The sequence below is a fragment of the Apteryx rowi genome, unplaced genomic scaffold, assembly GCF_003343035.1.
Source record: "Apteryx rowi isolate R43461 unplaced genomic scaffold, aptRow1 scaffold_650, whole genome shotgun sequence".
In the NCBI taxonomy this organism is placed as follows: domain Eukaryota; kingdom Metazoa; phylum Chordata; class Aves; order Apterygiformes; family Apterygidae; genus Apteryx; species Apteryx rowi.
In genome coordinates this window covers 195,841-218,288 of record NW_020450928.1, presented here as the reverse complement: position 1 = coordinate 218,288, position 22,448 = coordinate 195,841, and the positions used below count along the sequence as shown (strand labels likewise).

The 22,448-nt window shown below is 44.8% G+C and overlaps 2 protein-coding genes across 14 annotated transcripts in view; one reads left to right on the top strand and one right to left on the bottom strand.

The window, feature by feature from the left end:
• Positions 1-1,920, bottom strand: part of PCNT (pericentrin) — a 100,700-nt gene extending 98,780 nt beyond the window's left edge. For 11 of the 12 annotated variants that reach the window (XM_026084796.1, XM_026084799.1, XM_026084797.1 and 8 more), the window contains exon 1: positions 1,771-1,920. In XM_026084796.1, coding sequence (XP_025940581.1) covers positions 1,771-1,824 — 54 coding nt within the window. In that variant the 5' untranslated portion in view covers positions 1,825-1,920. The remainder of the gene's footprint in view (positions 1-1,770) is intronic. The other variant, XM_026084802.1, reaches the window with a different exon arrangement.
• Positions 1,921-8,269: 6,349 nt separating this feature from the next.
• The window catches only part of CUNH21orf58 (chromosome unknown C21orf58 homolog), a 15,839-nt gene continuing 1,660 nt past the window's right edge, over positions 8,270-22,448 (top strand). Inside the window, exons 1-8 of one of the 2 annotated variants that reach the window (XM_026084831.1) lie at positions 8,270-8,376; positions 10,029-10,086; positions 12,039-12,106; positions 13,183-13,329; positions 16,994-17,108; positions 18,491-18,630; positions 21,013-21,227; positions 21,843-21,910. In XM_026084831.1, the coding sequence (XP_025940616.1) occupies positions 8,317-8,376; positions 10,029-10,086; positions 12,039-12,106; positions 13,183-13,329; positions 16,994-17,108; positions 18,491-18,630; positions 21,013-21,227; positions 21,843-21,888 (849 nt within the window). In that variant the 5' untranslated portion in view covers positions 8,270-8,316 and the 3' untranslated portion in view covers positions 21,889-21,910. Of the gene's footprint in view, positions 8,377-10,028; positions 10,087-12,038; positions 12,107-13,085; positions 13,330-16,993; positions 17,109-18,490; positions 18,631-21,012; positions 21,228-21,842; positions 21,911-22,448 lie in introns of those variants that run through there. The other variant, XM_026084833.1, reaches the window with a different exon arrangement.

The following is a 22,448-nucleotide window of genomic DNA, read 5'->3' as shown; positions in this document are numbered from 1 at the left end:
CACATTTTTCTAACTAACCATAAACAGATACTATGCTTAGAGAGGGTTTTACAAAGAAAATGTTAATAGAAGTCCTGCCACAGCTAATCCAACTTCTCAACCTGAAGAACTCCTGTTCTCAAAGTTCCCTCTCAATCCTAATCCAAAAAGTAAGTAGGCAATCGTTCTCCAACAGGAGATTAGTGTCCACACAGCATGTGTCAAGGCAGAGCRGGCAAGCTACTGAGGAACTGCTGAGGGTGCAGCAGGGAACGTGGCAACTGTGACAGCATCTGGGTGGGACAGGCCAGGATGGAGGAGCTGTACTGCCCACCATCAAGCTGCTTCCGTGCAGCTCCAGCCATAATCCCTACTCCCCACCAACAACACTCTCTAATCGCCTTCTACATAGGACTGGGAGGATGAAGCTGAATGCAGAAGACAGCTGAAAACATGCCCTATAGGAGAATCACTAGGACTGGACCTAAGGAAAAAGGGGCTGGAGCACATCAGAAAACGACCATTCCCTCCTAGCTGCATCCTCCATTCCAGTCCCACTGGGATGGGGAGAAGGGGGAATGCTGCAGCTGTAACCTGGCGAGCTTCTGCCTCCTTGAGTGGACAATGCCTGCACTATCACACTGCAATAAAGTCCTAGAGGGAAAACATGACAATAACAGCCCACAAAGCAACAGAAATGCTGAATGAAAACACCAATCTGTCATTTCTGATCAGCTTTTTAAATAGCATCACTACCAAAACAAAGCAGAAGTTTCTAAGAAGGTTAATGCACATTAAGTGCTACCCCTCTAACAGCCAATAACTACCACCAGAACATTATCTTTATGCACCAGTCACGTCATACATGCTCACTATATAGTCCCACCAAGATACACATAAATGAAGACATGTGCCTGTTAAAAGCATGTAAAGTGTTCACTAATATCATGACTGGAAACAAACCAAATAAACCCAGCTCCCCAGTAATCTACCCACAGGTGCAAGGGCAAGTGGACTAGTCAGTGAAGTAGTAAAATATGCAATTCCTATTCTTGGCAATTCTCATCCGGAAATACAGTATTTCCAGAAATGGTAACTRCATGGAAACCTGAGTAAAAATGGGAACTTCACTGGAAAAAAAACAAAACTTGTGGGAAGATATATGTACTATCTTAAGTTGCTCCTTGCTCACTGAAAATAACACTTATATACCTTTGTAAGAGTGAGAAAAGTATTACAGATAACCAGCATTTAGGAAGTATTGTTAGGCACATTTGTTTCCGACAGGAATAAATACTGCTCGTGTATATTCTTAGCTCTTGACACACCTCCAAATTGGCATCAATGCCGAAAACACATTTCAGTAGCGCTGCTGCCTAAACAACTAGTACAACCACATTGTGGGGCTGGGGAGGGACTCCGTAACGCAATTAGGGGGGAAAAATTGCTGTGTTTCCAGGGAAAAAACAAGTTTCTACGGAAGAACAAGCTGGCATCCCTTAGCAGGAGAGAGACAGTCGTTGCGAGCAGGGGCAACGCAGCAAATGCATCCGGGCAACAGCACAACGGCCCCGGAGCCAGCGGGGCAGGCGCTGCGGAGCCCTGCCCGGGCGGGACGGCGCTGGCAGCACCTGTTGGCGACAAGGACCGTGCCCGGTGCCAGTCGCCCCCCCCCCCGTGCCCACCGCAGGCCCGGCCCGGTCCGCGGGGCACGGCAGGGCGCGGGGCGGCGGCGGCGGCGCCAGGCCAGGGCGCGCGCCCCCTCCTCCCCCTCAGCGGTCTCGCCGGCACCTTGGCTCTGCCGGCCTCCAGCTTCTTCCTGCGCACCTCCTCCTCGTCGTCCATGGCGCGGACGGGCTGGCGGGGGTCCCGGGGCAGGCGGGCGGGCCCAACCTCGCCCCGCGCTGCCCCAACTGTCACACCGAAGGGGCCGCAGAAGTTTCGGTCATGGCCGCCCTACAGCCTTCGCCCCGCCCCCCTCGGCTCAGCTGGCCAACCGCGAAGCGATGGCAGCCAGCGCTGGCCAATGAGAGAGCACGGGCCGGCCCACCCCCGAGGCGGGAGGTAGGAAGCTCTCCAGGGATTGGTGAGAATCAGCGGAGCCTTGAGGCGCGCCAACCAATGGTGAGAGCAACCGTTACTCTAGCCCCGCCCGTCCCCGCTAACTGACTCCTGGGATTGACAGAGCAGGCTGCAGCACGCGCCTTCTGCCGCCACCTCCCCCGCCTGCCGGGGGTGCCCGCCCCTCTTCAGGAACGGCCAATGGGTAGCTCCGCCCGCCGAGGGCTGGGCTACGCCGGATGGCCAGTTTCAAATGCGCCTCCGGGCCTGGTCCCCGCCCAGGGGCGGGAACCAGCCAATGGGAAGAGAGGTGCCTCTGCCCCGCGAAAACCGAACCGGCCATTCACAGGCGGCGGTGCTCGGGCCAGGGCTCCGCCCCGGGCGCGTGCCAGCGGCGGCGCCCCGCGCGCCAGCCGTGGGAGGGAGCGGTTAAACCGTCGGCGTCGCGCAGGCGGCAGGTGGGGCGGGAGCCGCCTGGTAGCGGCGCAGGGAGGCTGCCGACGGGCCGAGCAGCGCCCGGAGACCCCCCCCCCCATCCTCCCCCCCAGCTCCCGCAGGCGCTCTCGAGGAGAAGCGCCGGTGAACTCACCTCTGCGGGCAGAGTAGCGGATGTTGGCGGGAGCCAGCCTGGCTGCCGGCTCCCTCAGGGGTTTCCACGCGTAACATGGCTTCCCTCCACACGCAGGCCCTTCCCCGCTGCGTCCCCTCACCTCCCCGTCGGCACAGGTGTAAGAGAGGTTAGGAGGAGGTGGCCCATCTATTCCATTCTCGGCTCCCCCCATAGCTCTTGCTTGGAGACTGCTGGATTTGTATATTTTTTTTTGTTTTGTTTTATTAATTTGCTCTGTAGCCACATCCGGTGCTTCAAAGTGAGGCAGGTTCTCCCAGGAAGGGTTTCTTGTTGACACCGTTCCCAAGCTTTCAGCTATTCTGTTAGTCAAATATTGGTCCACGTTTGTTGACAATGTCCTTGTTACTAGTTCAASTGAAGAGGGAGCACTTGTTGACACACAGTATTTTTAGTCCAATTTAATTATAAACTTTCTTGAACATGTAATATTACCCTTTACCAGCACAGCATAGCCTGTGTTTTATGTGTATGTTGTATCTCAGCTTTACAGCATCCTCCTGCCTGTTTTCATTTCACCAAGCGAACCACAGGGGGTTTGCCAGCTAACTGTGGAACTCTTTTGTTCGGTAAATCAAGACATAACAAGAATAATGGCACAGATAACAGGCTGGAGCAGCACGTGCTCAAGGTTCCAAGGAGAAAGCTGAGGACGCTATGGGCAAGGTAAGGGCTTGGTAAGGTGTTTTTCTCTGCACTTCAGAAAGCACGTCTATGCCCTGAATTGAGRTACAGGTTAACTTTTAAACCACTGCAGAGGCCCCAGGGAAACAAGATGTGTTAGCTTTCCCTTCCTTCAAGGCCAATTGGCTCGTCCAAGGAAGAGCGGAAGTTTTAATGACCAAACCGTGCAAGGACTTTCAACCAGACAGTGAGAGTTGGTGAACTCCTAGGACTACTTCTGGTTACCCACCCTGCTTTGCCAGCCCTTTGCTGTTTTGGTTGGTTTGTTTTTCCTGGAAGTACAGCCAGGTCCTGTGACCCTGTAGCCAATATTTAGTTCATCCCAGCAGTGCTAAGAGAAGAGATGCATTGTGAAAAGTTAGCATTACGAAGTTTCTTAGTGCAAAATCTTGTAGTTGACACCATCTGAGAAGAAAAAGGAAACTGGTAAGCTTAAAACAAAAGTATTTCTTAATAAAAAATAAGGATTATTCTGTTAGATACGTCACTTAAATTTGGTTTAAAATATTACTGCTTTGCTTTCTCCAGAGAAAAAAATTTAAATCTATGAGTTTTTTTTTAACAACCAACTTTTGCATAGTTTCTAATATACCTATTTGATAAAAAAAACTCAGGATTTTTTAGTGCTAATTTAATTAGGCTCAAGTATTTGCACAGTCTGGAAGTATTTGAAAAAGGCCTGTCTTTGCAGTGAGCTAGCTGGCCAGCAGCCAGCACGAGCAACACCGCTTGGCTACTACCCTTGTACAGGATCTTTGTCTCGTCGGCAGCATGTTTTACCACCACGTCATCTGCTTCTGCTGAGGCCAATCCTACCTGACATAATCATAAAAGCAGTAGAGCTCATTTACATCTAGACTAAATTAGCAGTAGCACTGATAATGCTGCGCTAAGATAAGCCTGACTGAGATTCTGGGTACTGCTGCAGCACACATGCAAATAAATGAGCAGCATTTGCAGAGAGTAGTGGCTTGTCAGTGTAGTTAATCATAAGTATAATTTGGTTCAAACCGGGATTGCTGTTTTCAGAAATGGGTAAATGTGGGTAAAACCCCCCACTGCACATTGGTATATGATAATGGCATGAAATAACTCTAATTGAAAAGATTATATTCATATATTTAGCTTCTAATACAGAGAGGAATTTTTTTTTTTACAGTATTTACAATCAAGCAGCCTCCTGGCCTGCAGAAAATGATCTATAACAGGCAAGCTATGACAGCATTAGCCCTTGTATGCAATATATGTCATTGGAGCATAATTTCCGTAGCAGATAGAGTTAGCTTTCAGTTCTCTGATGCCAACAAGTACAGTTGTCCCCATGGCACAGGAGAATTGGGGATTAAGTAAAATGTCTCCAAGATATCTACTTACCTTTCACCCTGGACTCCACAGTGCAGCACAGGAGTTTTTGTTGGTAAATTTGCTACATTACAACTGGCAGAAACAGATATTAATTGATTGCAAGGGAATTAAACTTACTAACTGATGAATTGATCCATTTCCCCCCCCGCCCCCATCCTATTCTAACTTATTTACTTACTACATAAGTAGTAAATATGATTGGAATATAGTCTTTCTTTCTTTCTTTCTTTCTTTTAGTACATGAAAATACTCTTCCGAGTCTGAAATGATAATGACTCCTCTCTGTGGAACCAGAACATGAGAGTTCATCTGCTCCGGATGAACTGCTTCCAGGCTTGTGGATTTTTTTTTCCTCTAGTGTGCTTTGGAAATTATAGCAATTAAAATGAAGGACACAAAGTCTCAAAATCAAAAAAAGAAATCATAGAAATGTAGTACTAACATGAACCTCACTAGGTCATCTAATCCATTCTTATATCTGAGGAGGGGTCAAATATGCCTACACTGTTCTTCACAGCTATTTTTCTGAATTATTTTTGAACACCTATGAAAGCTTTTTCTTAGATACCTGTTCTGTCATTTATCTTACTGTAATAAAAAATTGAGAAATTTTTCTTGTTTTCATCAGGTTTTCATCTCCCCTGCTGTAAACTAAGCCAAATATTTCTTGCCCAGTCTTTTTAGATAGAAGAAAATTGACCATGTGCTCTCTATTGTATTCTTTAAATAGAAGGATACAATAAAGAGCACATGGTCTCCCTTTCATCATTTACTTACTAGCTTAAGCAAAGCCAGTTCTTTCAAGTCTTCCTCATAGCTTATATTTTGTAAGTGTACCACTTTCATCATTTTCATCTGGACTTTCTTTCCCTCTTAAATTGCCATGTCTAAAATTAGGCACAGTATTCAAGCTGCGACTTCAGCACTGCTAAATAGAGCAGAATAATTGTCTCCTGTGAGGTCCACACAACACTCCTATTAATACACTACAAAATTAAATTTGTCCTTTATTTTTTGCATCATCATGTTGATTTGTGATCACTAGGTTGTGATTCGCTGTAACTGTAGATCCCTTTCTGCAGAATCCTGTGTCTGGCTGTCTTTGGTAAGACTATACAGGCCACATTTCTGTGAAGTCATTAGCAGGTTCTAAGATGTCCCTGGAGTAGGGATCCCTGTCTGACCAGGGCATCCACAAGCATGGGAAAAGAAAGATCCATTAGCAGCTTTGCAGCAAAGCGTTTTTGGGGGTTTTTTTTATGTAGTACAGGATTTTCTCTGGAATACCTGTAACAGCAAAATTTTCTCCTGCTTTCCTCCACAGACAACTCAGTTGCTTAACACTCTTGCTGTATTTTAATGACAAACCTATACTTGGTTTTCTGTCAAATTTTCGTAACCCTCTATTGCTATATTGCTCTGCTATTGCAATAAAAGCTCTAAACATTTAGCTTGTAAACCAGTTAATGGTAAAACATCAGGTCAATATTCATCAGTAATCAAAAAGGCTAATACAGCATTAGGAATGACTAATAGCAGGCTTGTTGCTATTGTGATTGTCTGGAAATATCAACACAGTTTGCTTTGCTGTGTCACTACCCTGAATACTGCAGGCACTTCTGGTCATCCCATCACAGAAGAATATATGAACTGGACAGGTACGGAGAGAAGCAACTAGGATCAACATGAGATCATACAAACAGCCATAATAGGTGAGATCAAAGATCTAACAAATGCAGTGCTTTCTGAGAGTGACCAAGAGCAGAGGCCAAGAGAAGGCTCTAAGAACAGTCCATCTGTGCATTTGTACTATACTTTCCCAGCCTCCACTAAGTTATTCGTAAAGAAGGGAAATCTGCTGTATGAGGGAGAGTTAAGTAGATTGTTTAGCTTAGAAAAGACGTCTGAATGGGGTTAGGATACAGGAATACAAATCATAAATGGYATGGGAAAAGGGCATGAAGAGTGGATACATGCTGTTTTGTATAACAAGTTAGGAGACCCCCAATGAACTTTTCAGGCATGTAGATTTAAAACAATCTAATGCTTTTTGTCTAACACAGGAGTAAACTATATGATGCGGTTTGCTTGCTTAAGTAGGCTTATGCTTAAGTAAACTTTAAGTTAATTAGGAAACTCCTTTCTGAAGGTTGTTGTGGATGCCAAGAGGATAAAAAGATCAAAGAAGTTAGAGATTATGGGGGAAAAAGTCTATTTGGGTTGTAAAGTACAAAAATGTACACAGAGCTGTTCCTCAAGAAAACTGTGAGCCCTAGACTGCTGGAAGGTGAGAGGGTTTTCTGTGCTGCTTTTTTTCTCTTAGCATTCACAGATGAGCCCTGCCAAAGCAAGCTGGGCCCCAGATCTGACAGTGCAGCTATTTTTGGGATCTCCATGTCTCAGCTTCTGTAATCAGTCTGGTCAGTACCAGCCTGTGTATTTTTTAAGGCCAGATTGCATGTACGTGCTGTGTAGGTCACAACTGGAGGAGGAGATCTGTGCAGCTCCCACATAGCTACGCACAATTATCTATCAGCTACTCCAGCTACCAGCAGTGGGTCAGCTGTGCCTTTGCCATGGGCTTCAAATAAGGAAGAGACTGTAACTTTGCTCTCTCAGGAGCAGAGCTAGGGTTAAAATAGGATATTGAGAATCAGCATCTATTCCCTGACTTTTGTCATGCCTTAGCGTTGAGTTTATGGATGTCACTAATAAATTTTGCTTTGCTTTTTCTGCTGGCSTGGCTTTGCTGGGAGGGGGAAGGCACCCTGCAGGCTGCTCAAGAGATGGTAAGCAAAAGGGTGTTAAAACAATCTTCTTTGTTCTTTTACTCATCCTGGGATGGGTTCCAGCTATTCTCCTTAATGAAAAACTTAAAATTACTATCTTCCTTTTGATAGTGGTGATGAACACTAATATGAAAGGCCCTGTCAAAAGCATATGGGCCCCATACATTGCGATATATAGTGCTGCCCAGTATCAGTAAGATACCAATCTGACCCCTGGCATTGGCCTTATGTTACAGAGCCGTGGCAGGTTTTGGGTACACCTTGGCTTTTTCTTTTTCCCCTCCTGTCCCCTAATGTGCTGGGCATTTGCTTTACATAGCTTATATTAGCTCCTACACCTGGAGATGAAGTTGTTTATATTGTGGATTGGCACGACAAACTTAGCAACCAGGTTACAGGTGCTAAGCTCAGAGCTACTTAGAAGAGCGTRCTGTCAACAGAGGGCCAGCCCTAGTGATACTTCCAGGGAGAGGCTAGCAACCGTTATGAACAAAGATTCATGCTGAGCTAACCTGTGACCATTGCAGCCTGCAGCACAAAAATGCAGTGAGAGAAAGGGCAAAAAAAAAAAGAAAAGCTCTGCCTACAACATTGTGTTTGAACATCTTTCATTCACTTTTTTTATCTTGGAGTGAAACTGAAGCTTTTATTTTCTTTCCTCATTTCCTCACAATCTTGTATTTTTTCTAATGGAATATTGTTTCTATAAAGATCTTGGAGGAGGAAGAAAGAGACCACTGAAAACCTGTCTGCCTTCGCTTAGCTGCTTAATCCACTTTTAGCCTGCTACAGTTCTGGGAGGTTAATACAATGACAGAGCCTTCAGTGGTGGATCACATGACCCGACTGAAACTCAAGCTCCTAGAAAAGGTAAGGTAGTAACTACTCAGTGGTCTGCTTTGCTCTGCTTTTTGCTGATAATGTTTAAGCATTAAAATTGTAATTTAAGTAATTATATTTCTACTAAGATACAAAGAGGATCTGCATCCAACTGAGAACCTTTTCTGCAAGCAGAGGCAAATCAACATGCGTTAGTGCTATACTCATTGTTGCTTTAAAAAAAAAATAATAATACTCTGTCAGCTTACATGGACCTAAAATAGATTAAAAATACAGATAAAAAGACTTTGATATCATTGGAGATGTCACCAGTTAATTAAAAACCAGTCTGAGTTGTCGGAGGTAAAGGTTAGGAGTGAGTGATGGTGAAGGGAGGGCCTCAGGTTGTTTTAAGCCAGTCTCATGTCTTCATTATTGTCTACTTTTGCAGACAGTATACTGCCTAGTGAAGCCTAGCTAGACCCTTACTGAAAGCACATGAAGTGCAGTGCAGAATAGTGGTAGCTCTTCATTGCAGTTCTACACAACTACACTCAGGATTCTCTGCCTGGCACCATTCTTCCGTCCTCAACACATCCAATATCCACTGGCATGCATCTTCTTTATCAGCATCTTCCAGGAACTGTTTGAAGTGTTGTCCAGAAGGAAAAACTTTTCCTGGAGACATGGATGCTGGAATCGGCATCTAACCTCTCTGTGGTGGAATATTTTTTGCCCTAGAGGCAGCAGCCATTCGAGGGGAAAACTTTTTGCTAGTCTGGAGCTATGCAGAGCCTAGGAGCAAAGAAAGAGCCTGTGTGTGAATAAAAGGTCTCCACTCTAATTTCTGAGTGTCAGGGAGCAGCGAGGGCTAGCTGCTCTCTGAGGCACAGGGAGCTGAGCACAATAACGCCAGCCAGCAGGATAGGGACCTCACCAGCCAGGGCACAATCCCATAGTACCTGGGTGAGGCAAGTAGAGCAGACCCAGAGATGGTGGTCAGGTTCAACCAAGCATCCAGATCATCAGGCAAGTCCAAGGTCAAGCCAGGAAGTCAATCTATAGGTCAGGGTCAAGTGCAGTGATTGCTGGGTAGGTCCACAGTGACAAGGCAGGTCTGCAGTCAAGGTGGGACATCAGTCTATGGGTCAGGGCCTGGGTCAACAGGACTCACAGCCAGGCACAGCTATGGCTGAGCTGGAAACCACTAGCCCTCTTAAATAACTGTGAAGGCCCAGGGCCAAGCTTAAATGAGCTCCTGGACCCATGGATAGGAGGACTGAGTGGAGGTTCCAGGTGAGGCTGGTCAGGACTGTTAAGGCCTACTGCTGCACCCATGGCTCTCATGCTGAGTACCCAAAGCTGTCTGCTGTTGGAATTAAAATTTCTATATGATCTAGCTGTCTGTCCTACAAAATAGCTGGTATGCATAAGTCCCCTGATTCACTGTGCAATCAATTTCCAGGTATGGGGCAAACTGGCTAATTGGAAGCATAGGTTGTTCCTATACTGTAACTAGATTTGTAATGAGACATTTCCTATCTCTATGAAAACTGCTCATAGCCCTCGCTAGCTGTGATTTAGGACTGAAGAAGCATCGCTTGTCTTTACCTCTCCACCTCTGTCTGTAATGCAGGGTTGCAAATAGCTGTGAATTTTGCTGCCTGATTCATGATCGGTTCTCATGGTGGTTTTACCTACAGAGACTAGAAAATGAACGTGAGAACCTAGAGAGGATGGATTCACCTCCGCCAACAGCAAGTAAGTGAGAAGCGTTCGTTCTAATTACAGACGTGTTGTAGGAAGGGCTTAGTGATGTTCTCGGGCACAAGTTCATCAGTAGATCACACCAGAAGATGCAATCTTCTCCTTAAAAGCTGGATGAGGCTTTTGCCCCTGCATGCCCTGGGGTGAGGCATTTGGTTAGTCAGAACTTGCTCTGTCTTTGCTTTTGTGACAGATTTTATCTGTATGACAGGAAGGAGACTCTGAAGTTGAGTCAGTGCTGCCTGACCTCAGTCTGGGTATTTAAATCTGCATGCAGCCCTGGGGGACAGAGGTTGCATATGCAAGTTCCGATGAAGACTTGCACAGAAACATTAATATATATACACTAGTCTCAGTCCTAACGAAGCTGGTGAGTCTTAGGGGTCTTGATGCAAGGAGAATGGGTTTGCTATGCTGTGCAGCTGTCTGGATTATATCTTTGAAACTTCTACAGTTTTTTCTCTCTCGTTCATGCGTATTTGAAACCGACAAAGGTGAATGATCAACCAGCCAAGTCCAATGGCACAACAAAGAATGCTCTGCTGCCCAGATGCCCTTTGGAGTCTCTCAGTTGTGGATGATGGTTAAATTGGAGCAAACTACTGTTTTTTTTTCAGCTGTACTAGTTCCTATACCTGGGAATAAGCCCCTCTGTCCAGCTGTATGCTTGGCCCAGGTGATTCTGTATGTTCTTGAAAAGGAGCTGTTTTGATGGCCCTGCATCTCAAGGGAAACCGAGCAGGATGAATAGCCTAATACTAATGCTGCTTTGCACCTTTGAGTGTGAACAATGCAACCTTGTGCAGACCAGAATGAGGTTTTCAGTTAAAAAAAAAAAAAAAAAAAAAAGTGGCTCAAATAGTTTATGAACTAGATCGTTACACTGAAAGAGTTAATCTTCCAAACTGTATTGATAATTGCTGGAAAATCAATGTACGTTTTACCAGGAACATTAAAATGCTTAAAATTACTAGGAAACTGAGGCACTGCATATATGGTATACTTCCGTGTGAATACTGTTGAATGGAACATGCTATTAGTAAGTGAAACCTCATAGCAGTCTTTGAAAGAATGTGGTAAACACAGAGGTTATTCTAAACTCCCTTATTTGTCAACTTTTAGCTGGCTCACTAGTTTTTATAGAGAAGTAGCTAAACTTTGGGGATTTCATAAACATGCCAGGATTTCTGCCTTCTTTTCCTGAACCAAGCTTAGGATCTAAGTACACATCCAGTGTTTATAGTTGTATTATCTGTGGATTAGAAACTAATGGTAGAAGATCAGTAATATTTCTAACTTGTACTCTGGGCTCAAGTTCATTGAGCCGATGTACAAATTGTTGGAAACTTCCAATGCTCTGGCCAAAAATCAAGTCGTTTTAATGACTTTCCATTTCAAAATACTAAGTCACGCTTTTCAGAACAAATACCAGGCATGCCTCCAACTTATCTGAAAACATTTTCTTTATTTTAATTTCAAGGGGGTTCAAAATCAGCCATATGTGGGAGGAACTGAAAAGGAGGCTGTTTCAGAACTAGAAGGTAACAGAGAAAAGCTGACACTCAAAACTGAGGTTGTTTTGATATGTCATGACAAACTTTCTTTAGACTTTGCACATCATCCTCTGTATGTACAGACTGTATCTAGAAAATTTCAGGATACAATGAATTTCTAAGCCAGAAGGTTAAAATGAGGYTTTATAGAGTGATCTTCAAAGAAGATACATTGCCTTTGTAGAGCTGCTGAACAATTGTGTCTGCATGTAGCCTAAAGTCATTGCCTGTTCATGGATTTGGCAAGAAAAATAACCTAAAGCTCTTTCTGGAAGAAATCAAGATATTTTATAATACCGTGTTTTCCAGAATTAATCTCATAATGTAGGTGTTATAATAGCTCTGTATTTGTGATCTTTTAGGAAGATAATGGACCCCCTTTTCCTTTTTCAGGGAACAGACATGAGGATATGCTTCAAAATGCCCTAAGACGAAGGAAAGATCTCCTGCAGGAGCTTAGGGTAAGAGCCTTCTGTGTTGTCAGGTGACTATATGGAGAGTGCAGCTTAACGTGATGAACATAGTAGTAGGCTTTGAAGGGTAAAATTAATTGTTACCCTAAACAAGCAACGAAGAGTGGAAGAGAACTTCCCTCTGTTTAGAAGGAGAAATGAAGTGCAGCAAATGAGCAGACTTTAGGAGGCTTTTAATTATCCTGTCATGCCCTGCGAACCTCGTCTTGAGAAACAAGTAGTGATGTTGCCTTCCCTCTTCCCCATGCAAATCTCCATAGTTCTTGGAGATAGTTTTCTAAAACAAGGAGAAGGATTCCTCTGCTGTGGCTGGGGAACTGCTGTGCAACTACTGCTGCTGCCCTGAGACCATTGTGCCTGTCTGGGGACCTAGAGAGGGGAAAGATCTCTGTGGATGGAAACAACAGAAGAGGCCACGTTAATACTGAAGAAGGAAATTGCACAAAGTCTGCACATCCACTATCCATGTGGATTCAGTTCTTTTCTGTCCTTTAATTCTTTGGCTGAGCAGTATTCGTCCTCTGCTCTACTGGACTATATAGGCTGGGCTTGGCTAATCAGGGGGAAGAGCTGAAGAGCAGTATGTTTTTCCTTACTACAGTTAACAAGGCTTGCACTGACCTCAATTTGTTCGTGTGTTGATTCTGTTTATCCTGAACTGCTGTATCATAAGCTCTTGGAGTAGTGCCAAAACGCAAAGTTTGTGGGGGTGATCAACCATTAATGAAACATTTTCCCAGACTTTCAGTGGGTTCTTTTTCCACTTTTTTTTGCCCCTTTGGCTTACACTGAAAATCTCATGTCCTAGAGGCATGTGGGGAAAAAAACCACTTTCTTTGTACTTGTTCCAAGTCTGGCTGAGTGCTTCTCTACATGCGGAAGTCACTTGTGTTCCGCCTGTTAGATACAGCAGTGATGGGAGTTTCTGTAGCAATGTTTTGGTGAGATAGGCTGCGCTCCTCTATGGGGTTAGAAGGGCTTATCCCAGTTAGTCCAATGAGTGTAACTACATTGTCCTCCTTTCTATGATGAGATTTTCTTTAAGAAGATACTTGATCTTGCAGGAGCATCACCTTTTGGAAGAACTGTCACAGCCGCCTGTGCCAGCTGGAGGATACTGTAAGAACTACAGAGCTGATCCTCAGCACCTGATCTACCAGCTGCCTTTTCCAGCTCCCCGAGTGGAGCCACCAAGGATCATCCAACAGACGGTAAGGAGTCTCCATCCTCATTCCTAGGAAACACTTACTGGCACTGTGCCTGTCAGATACAACTATAGCAAACAGAGGGACCTGGGATCTGTATGGAAACACTTATCCCACCAAAGTGAAGATATGCTTCTTGCTGCTGGATGGGACTCTTACTCATCTAGGTGAAACCTAAGGGAAATCCTCTTCCACTTTAGAAATAAGGCACAAAGTTAACAGAGTGAACGGTTAACCATTGGAACAAGTTACCAAGAGGAGTGGAAGCATTATCTACCTCTTAAGGTTATCATGGCTAGGAATGATTTTTGGGAAGACAGGCTTTAGTCAGAAGCAAGCTATCAGGCTCAAGGCAGGGAAGTGGCTGGCATTCTCTGGTTGGGTTCATATAGTAAGTTAGAGTAGAGGATTTAACGATCCCATTTGGCCTTAAAAATATGAGACTCATCGACTGACAAAAGGATAGTGATAAGGCTTTGGAAATGGTCTTGCTGCTTGACAGCCTTATCATGGATAAATGATTTGTTTGAAGATAGAAAACTGAGAGTGGGAGTTAATAGTCAGTTCCAGCAGCAGAGGAAGGTCTTCAGTGGAGGCCTGCAAGGGTCTGTGCTGTCCAGACATGATGTAAGTGGCTCCGAAAAGAGGGTGAGCAGTTAGTCGATAGTTTACTGCTGGTATTAAATTAGTCAAAATAGTAAGGGCATAACCGTTCTGTGGAAAGATCTTATAAGCCTAAGTGAGTGACTGGGAAAAAGGTAACAGGTGATATCCAGCGTGTATAAGTATAAAGTGATGCACAGGAGCAAAAACAAAGCCAGCTTCACTTACAGAATGATGGGCTCTAAGCTGCTCATAACCACTGAGAAGAAAGATCTTGAGCCTATGATACGGAGTTCCATTAAAATATCACCTCAGTTCTCAGTAATGTTCAAAAAAACCAAATCAAGTATTAGGAATTATATCGGGGGAAGGGAAATGTGAATGTCATTATTTTACTATATGTAGTTCCAGCCCCTCTTCTGTAATCACTCCTTCTGACTCACTCCTGTTTGAAGGTGTGGGGATAGATGTTGGGATTTAGTTGTTTGCATTTATTGCTGTGTCTCAGAATTTCCTTTTGAGACTTCTCTTTAGATACTTCTAAGAGGCTCTTAGACAACAATATGCTTAATTAGATCGGTAATTCAGTAGTTGAAGAAGAGAAAGCATTGTGCATTTTGGACAGTATGATAGAGGCTGTATCACTGCATCGTTGGCACTGATGTATTCTGGCACCAGTAACTGCAATAACTTTCTATCTTTAAACAAATTATTTATCCAAGCTAGGCCTGCCAAGCGCCATCACCATTTTCAAAACCTGATCACAGGTCTTTCTTCAGTTGATGTGTCTCATAGAGGTTTTTTTGTTAGGTTTTTTTTTTGGGGGGGAGGGGGGGGAGACGGGGAGAAGGATTATTCTCTAATTAACAGAAATATTATCCCAGCTCTATTAACATACGGTTGGAAGGCTCCTCAATCCTGACTGCAACTCATGGTGTACTTCTAACCAGGAACTACTAACCTTCACTGAGACCCCCCCAGCAAAGTACAGCATGCTGGCTCCAGGTCTGCTGGGCCAGTCCGCAAGTACGTTCTTCCTTATGGCTGCACGCTATAGCATGACACAAAATTTGCTGCCAAAGACACCAGGAGAACAGTAAAAACTATAGGCTTTCCCACCGGGATGCAGGACAGGTTGTACCTCTCGCGCTTCAGTGAGATCTGAGCAAGGCATACAGAGCCTGCCATTTGAATAGTCCTTAGGTCTTTTTTCAGCAGCAAAACAGATACTGTCACAGAGAACTTATTAAAAAAGGATGCACTTTGATAGTGCTACGGGGGATAGCATAACAGCAAATTCGTGTCAGAGGGATATGACAGGGGCGTTAAGGGCTTCCCAAGACAGTTCAGCTAGCTTGAAGCCAGTTTGGAGGGAGTCTGCTGGAAACAGGCTGTGAGTCAAAAGACTACTGGCTCTGGCAACAGCATACCCTCTACAGGCCTCTCTCCTCCTATGTGACAGTAATCTAACGCTACTCCTGTGGCATCAAAGGATCTGCTCAGGCGCCACATCCTGCTTCTTGCTTCCTTCCCTCACGTGAAAAGCAGCAGTCAGGAACCAGATATTGCCAGCACAACTCATCCATTTTCGAGTCCATTCCCTGCTGAGGTGAAGCAGTGACCAAGAAAGAGCTGGTTACAGCCTGCTTCTCACAGCTGCCAGATTCTCCCCTTCTTCCCTGTGATTACCCTGGTGCGTATCTGTTCTGCCTCCTGCCCTGCCTCGTGCAGATACCCAAATTAGCTCTAAACAAGGGAGGATTCTGGTAGGTGTTGTGTCGAGAGTTTTATGTAGGATGTTAGGGAAGAGGAGGCTCTCACATGTTTGATGTGATCATGACAGCAATGCCAGAAATTTGCTTTTGCTTAGAAAACAGGTACCTCTGGGTTCTCAGGTGTGTAAGTAGGTTAGAAGATTTTTTGTCATTTCAACTTAAGGATGTAAATTCTATCTGAATTGCATGCTTAGCACTTAACCGATGTTTTAAACCCTATGTTAGGGTTTTTATAAGCATGGGTGAATTATGCGACAGCAAGGCCGGTGGTGTGCTTTCTATTCTATTACAGCCAGTGCTAAACGCCTAAATGCTGACATGGATCTTGGTCTTTGTGCATGCTGTATCCATATGGAGACAGTTCTAGAGTAACCGATGTACTGAATTTTTGCCTCTGACCCAACTACAATATGAGAGAGAACCCTGGAAAACACCTCCTCTTGGGCAAAATGGACAAGGGAGAACAATATGCTCTGAGGAAGAAATAAAGCCTGAATCTTTCAGTATCCAGACATGTTCCTTTCAAGCCTGAAGTGAAAATGCTGAGGCTACACTTAAAAAGCCAGCTTATCCTCTGATAGCTATGACTGAGGGCATGAACAAGTTAGAAATAGTCACTCTGCAGTGACTGCTTGTGTGCAAGGTAACTTGAGGTAGCATCCTCCTGAAGAAGAGCCTAAAGCTCGTAGGTGAGACTTAAAAGGGAGGAGCTGATGAGCCTGTTCACGTACTAGTTCTGCCAACGGAAACTTGCTCCTTGCCATGACCCTAACTCTGATTCATCACACAGTGAGCTTTTTCCTATTTCCTGTGCAACTTATCTTTTACAGAAGCTGCTTAAAAGGGGGGGGGGGGGAGAAAGGAGGGGGCTGTATCTACCTGTTGTATTTCGCTGTGCTCTGTGCCAGAGTGAACGTTCATGCAACGTGCCTACGTGTGTTGTGGTTTGCATCAGTGTGGTTTAACTGTTCTAGAGATCTGAACAGTGCAGCTGCTGGTGTTCTCCCCGGAACAGTGTCTCAGAACAGGCATATGCAAAACTCCCCTGTTTAAAAAATTTTCCACACTCATTGCCTAACACAGGAGCGCAAAGCTGAGCGTGGTACCTTCAAGCTACTATTTGGACACCCAGTTTGTCTTACTTCATATATAGCTTGGGGTCAGCTGCTGTCAATGTGAAACAGGTGCCAGAGGTGACAGACGGATCAAGATGCTGAGCCCAGTAACCCAAAGATGAGGGATCTGCTTGCCAAGAACAACCTTGACTTTCTCCACTTTCCTTTCTTTCTCAGATGCCTCCGCAACCTGCTACTATCATCCAACAGTTACCTCAGCAGCCCCCACTAATAACACAGATCCCCCCTGCCCAGCCTTTTGCAGCCCCTCACTCTGGAAGCATTAAAGAAGGTAATGTTTTCTCAGTCTAGCAGCCAGTTCCCGTTGCTGGCATCCTAAGAAGGCCAGAAAGGTATCACTGTAAGGGGAAGGACGCATGGGACAGCATCCAAGTTACTTAGCAGTGGTTTGTTTTACAGTCAGGCTGCTGTTGGAGCTGTGGGAATTGTACTTCATAGAACTATATACCATTTCTCAGAGACCTTCAGACAAACCCTTTTTGCTAAAACTAAAGAAAAGAGTATATACTCAGCAACTATACTAAGCTGTAGAGGAAACTTGAGGAACTAAAACAGCTCAATCCAAAATGCTGAGTAATATTAACAAGAATAATTGCAGGTAAAACTTATGCAAACAGATGATTCCAAAATCAACAAACAGGCTTCTAAAAATCTGTTTTATTCTTTTGTTTCCTTTTAATCTGCTCTCCAGTCTCCTTTGAAAAAATATAGGCTTTTATTAGGTAAATGAATGCCCTGTGTTTGGAAACAAGACAGAACAGCTGAAAGTGCTGTTCCAAATGTAGTACTCTGCCAACAGAAAACAGTCTGGTGTTTCTAAGCATAGGTGGATGTTACTGTGAAATAAAACATGAACTAAAAACTGGGCTGACTTCCCTGGCTCAGCCTTCAGCCAAAGGTTTCTGCATGCTACAAAAAAATTTCCAGTCACTAAATTGCAGTGTTTTTTCATGATTTCATAACTTGAGTCTCTGGATTTATTTGAATCAGAGTTTATTTTCATAAACAGACTAGTCCCAATTGATGCAAGTCTCTTCTGCAGCTGATACATTTAAAGTAATCTCAATATGGCCAGTTAATTAAAAAGATTTGCTTTGATTGTTTTAATCTCATAGTTAAATTAGTTCTACTGCATAGGTCCTTCATGATCAGGACCCAGACGTGGAGAGTGGTTCTGTTCTCAAGTACACATGGAGTGGATTTTCAGGGTGGCACTGCAGTATCATGTATAGTTGAGGAAGCCTCTTATGGGGGAAGCAATGATCCTGAGCCAAAGCCATGGAGAACGCCAGAAGGACTCAGTCCCTGCTGGACTGAGCTCCACTGGACAACCTTTTTCCACCCTGTCAGTGAGCGTTGCCAAGGGGGTGGGTTTGTAGTGAAGCTAACAGACAGAAGATGCTCAACAACAGCTTCACTGTAGAAGGGAGGAGAAAAGGGAGAGCTGGCCTGTGTGATCTGATTCACAGACAACCATTCTGCGCTGTCTGGCCAAATAATGCTAATATTCCTTTGAGAGTCCCTTTCAGCAGCTTTGTCTCAGTAGCAGTGACCAGTCTGTGTGCTGGAGAGCAGTTCCTACTGAGGTGCCTTTGCTGTTTGTCTGTTGCTGGTAAAGCTCTTACTTTCTTCTTTGGGATGACCTCTTCCCAGATATGGTAGAGATGATGCTGATGCAGAACGCTCAGATGCACCAGATCATCATGCAGAACATGATGCTGAAAGCTCTGCCACCGATGGCATTTGCACAGCCAGCTGGACCCAGCTCTCTCCTGTTTCAGCATGCACAGCAGGTAAAGACACCAGAGTTTGAAGAGCACCCTTGCTCAAACAAAGCAGCGGCTAATCTCCTTGGGAGTGTGTGGGGCCTGGGTAATGCCAACAGGAAATCTGGAACATCCGACAGCTGTGTTCCTCTTTAAATCCCTCACACCAGAAGCCTATCATTGGGCAAAGGACATCCTGGCTGTTTTTGGCTGCACCATATATGGTAGATGTTGCCTCATTTTGAGGTGTTCTGTGTAGCTGAACCAGCCCAGCTGGGGTATCTGAAATTTTCTTCATGGGGAGAAGAGTTGCTTCAGTGCTGCTCCTTAGTAGTACCTGTGGCACATACTCTCTCCCAGCCAGAAAGGGCCAGTTCTGCTGCCCGGTGCCATGGTGTTGCCTGGCTCTGGTCTCCTGCAGGTCTTGCATGCAGTTCTGTTTAGCACTTTGTGGAGACCTGGCAGAAAAATGCCTTATGCACAAGAGCAAACTGGATTCAGTCCAGCTCTGGAAATATTTTTGCCCTGTACAGTTGAACCACTAACAGACTATGTGTGGAAGAGATCTATACTGGGCATCTGCTGCTGTATCTGGAGCCTTAGGATTCTAAAACCTGCTGATTTTCACTGACACAACATCTAGTATGGTGCCTCCAGGAGCTACCACAACACCAGCAATTCACCTCTAGTCAGAATGTAGCAGCAGAGGTTGGCTTTTGCAGGTGCAGGTCCACTTGCTGCAAACAGCAGGGCAACATTGGTGTTACAAATCCCGTCATTTGTAAAATTTGACCTGGCAGTCTAAAATGGGCTAGAGCTGAAACGTGGATATTGTGATCCTACTTGGAGCCCCACTGCGCTAGTTATTGTCCCACTGAAAATCAATGGGTTCCACGTGCCAAAAGGACAGTTTTTAAAGATATTTAGGTGTGTAGGCACCTCTAGGGTTTTTCCAAAACACATCAGTGTCTAGTGCCTAATAAGAGGTAGGTAATTTTGAACATATCCTGAAGGTGCCCAATTCCTAAGCTATTTCTAACAATCTGATATAGATCCTTAGCCTTCTTAAATGCTTTGGAAAAATGTATTTCTAGTCTCTACTCTGAAGAGTTTATTATCTAAGAAGCAAGGACAGTTAATCTTTGGGGAGAAGGGAATGTATCTTGTGTTGCAAAGACCTCCCTTACACTTTTTCACCCTCTGTATATTCAGATTCATGATGACTTTCCCCTGTGCTGTAAGAAAGATTCTGTTTTCTTTTTCTTGGATATTAAGACTGTCAGGTGTTAAGAAAGTAACTCCCATCCTTCTGCAGTAGTTGACCGGTTCACTAACACCTTTCCTGCATGCTATTTGCAAAAGTAATAAATAGCTTAAAACCCCAAAGCCCTCTGTTTAACTGTTGGAGGTAGGAAATACAATACTCCTCCATACCTCATCATTTAGCCCAGAGGGAGGTGACAGTTTTGCACCTGTTGAGACCGAATGTCTACTTTAGACAGAAAGCATTTGGTAGCAGCTGCTGGCTCTCATGTTTCAGGGCACTGAAATCTCAGAAGCTGGCATCGGTCACAGCCAGCAGGCCGCCTGTGACACAGACGGGATAATTTATTTCCTCGCTGACTGCTCCAGGATAGATTTGTTGTGGAGATGGCGGGAGGTGCTGGCGTTGCCACATGTCAGAGCTGTGCTGAGTGTTATCTCAGACAAAGGAGGCGGGTACTTTTGGGGTTACAGAAACACGTTTTACTCATATTGAAAAAGCAGTCATAACATGCTGCTTGAAAGGGGAAGCCACACCGCTCTAGTATCCTATTTTCCCAGGAGAAGGCTCTCTGATGTCCCCTGTTCCCTCAGCCCATTAGTCCTTTCCTTTTTTCCTTAAACTTTGCTCTCTCTTGTTTCTTTCTTTAAATATTCTTTCTCTGAGTAGTGAAATAGCAGGATCTTATGTGTTGTTTCACCTAACCCTGATTATGCCTCACCATGGGGGAGATTTCTGAGGGAAAAGGTGATTCTGGGTGAGCAAGCAGACTAATATCAGACTTTCTATGAAGCAGTCTGCTTCTAAGAGAAAATAGCAGAGGAAGAGAGTGCATCTCTTAGTCCTCACCTCTGTCTCCAGGGTCATTTTGTTCCCATGGGCTTTCGTTGTGTAGAGCAGTGGAATAAACTGTTTTGAGTGGGGCCTGAGTGTTGCCGAATATCTAGGTGAAATTTTGAATCACCGGACATTTGCTGGACCTGTTATATTTGAGCCTGTGAAACTCATCTCCAGCCACAAGACGAAGAACTCTCCTTACTAAGAGAAGACTGAGCGGAAACTCAACTGCTCAGCCAAAGTTGCTGGCACTCTCTTGTTGTGGCAGTACAAATTTAACAAATTGCCGTTTGTCTCTCTCCAACAAGGATCCGCAGCTTCCTGCTCCCATGGTTGTGAAAGCAGAAAGGCCCAGGCCATCCACAGTGCACCACCATCACCATTACTCTCCCCCAGGGGTGCTACCCCCCATTGGATATTCTGTGTGGCCCCCAGCAGTACAGTCCGGTCTCATGGGACAGAATGGAGCATTCCCATCCATGGTGCATCATTTGCCCGGAAGCACGCTCCCTGTGGTGCATACGTAAGTAAAAGGGCTGGCACAGCGTGCCCTGTTTTAACCCTTCCTCCTGCAGATGTGAGGTAATAAGATAGAACGGAAAAGCTCATGCCTTCAGGTTACTCTGGCTCTTCACTAAGGCCAGACCAGAATATTGTCCTTAACATAAAAATAGAATTAAGGAGACTTAGACAATGATCTGATAAACTAAATCTTATGAAATAACTTTGCTAAGTCATTAAGCCTCACTTACTATGGAATAAACATGAGAATCAGACAAGGTCTACAGATGCTACCAGGTAAGAAATAAGTCTTACTCCCATGTCCAGCCTGCAGGTGGCATAGCCATAGCTCAACAGTGCTGGGCTGCTCCAGTCTGCAATGGCTGTTCCCCTAGGTTTTGGGTATCCGTGAGAATCCAGCTGAAGCCTGCTAAATGAGGGCTGACTGTGATCTACATTCAGGCTAACGTTTCCAGTAGTATTTATATCCTTAAAATACTGTGGAGGCATTTGCTAATCAAAAGTTCCAAAAAAGACTGTCACTAAGAAAATCTGTATAGAGGGAGGGAAGAATGTATAAATAAAGCTGAGCCTTTTGGCACAAGCTTGTGCTTGCAACTGGGGTGTTTTTTTCAAGTGCAGAAATGGATGGACTTCTCCCCAGGCTGCCCCCGGGTCTGTAGAGCCCTCAAGCCCTTAGCAGAGGTAAGCAGCCAGCTCCTCCCAGTGCTCACCTGCCTCTGTCTTCCCTGCTATCTCAGAGCTTGTCTTGAACTGCTTTCTAGATGTTGGCAGATCACTGCCAGGGACTAGCTTTCAAATGAGCAATCCCTCTGCCCACCGTAAGCCTCCCATAAGCCAGCCTGTGAATACCAGTGGCAGGAGGGGACGTTAGCAAGGATCTAAGCAAAGAGAGAGCAATGGTCTTGCCATATGTCTCAGGAAGAGATAGCAAGACAGGAGGCACAGAAGCAGAAGTGCTAGAAAGTGCTCATGTGCTGATGCTGGTAAGGAATACCATTGCTAGAGTGCGGTCTGTGGCTGGGGATTTTGGCACAGGGAGACACTGCTGCTTTTGTCAGAACACAGCTTTTCTGTGCTGCTTCTCTTTCAAAGGCTTAGTAAACAGAAGCCACGGGATGGAGGAGGCTGCATCCTCAGGCATGGGGGATCTTCTGGTATGGGTATCTGTATGGCCCTCTTTAGCGTGGGATTTGAATTCCTGAACAGATGTTTAGCTAAT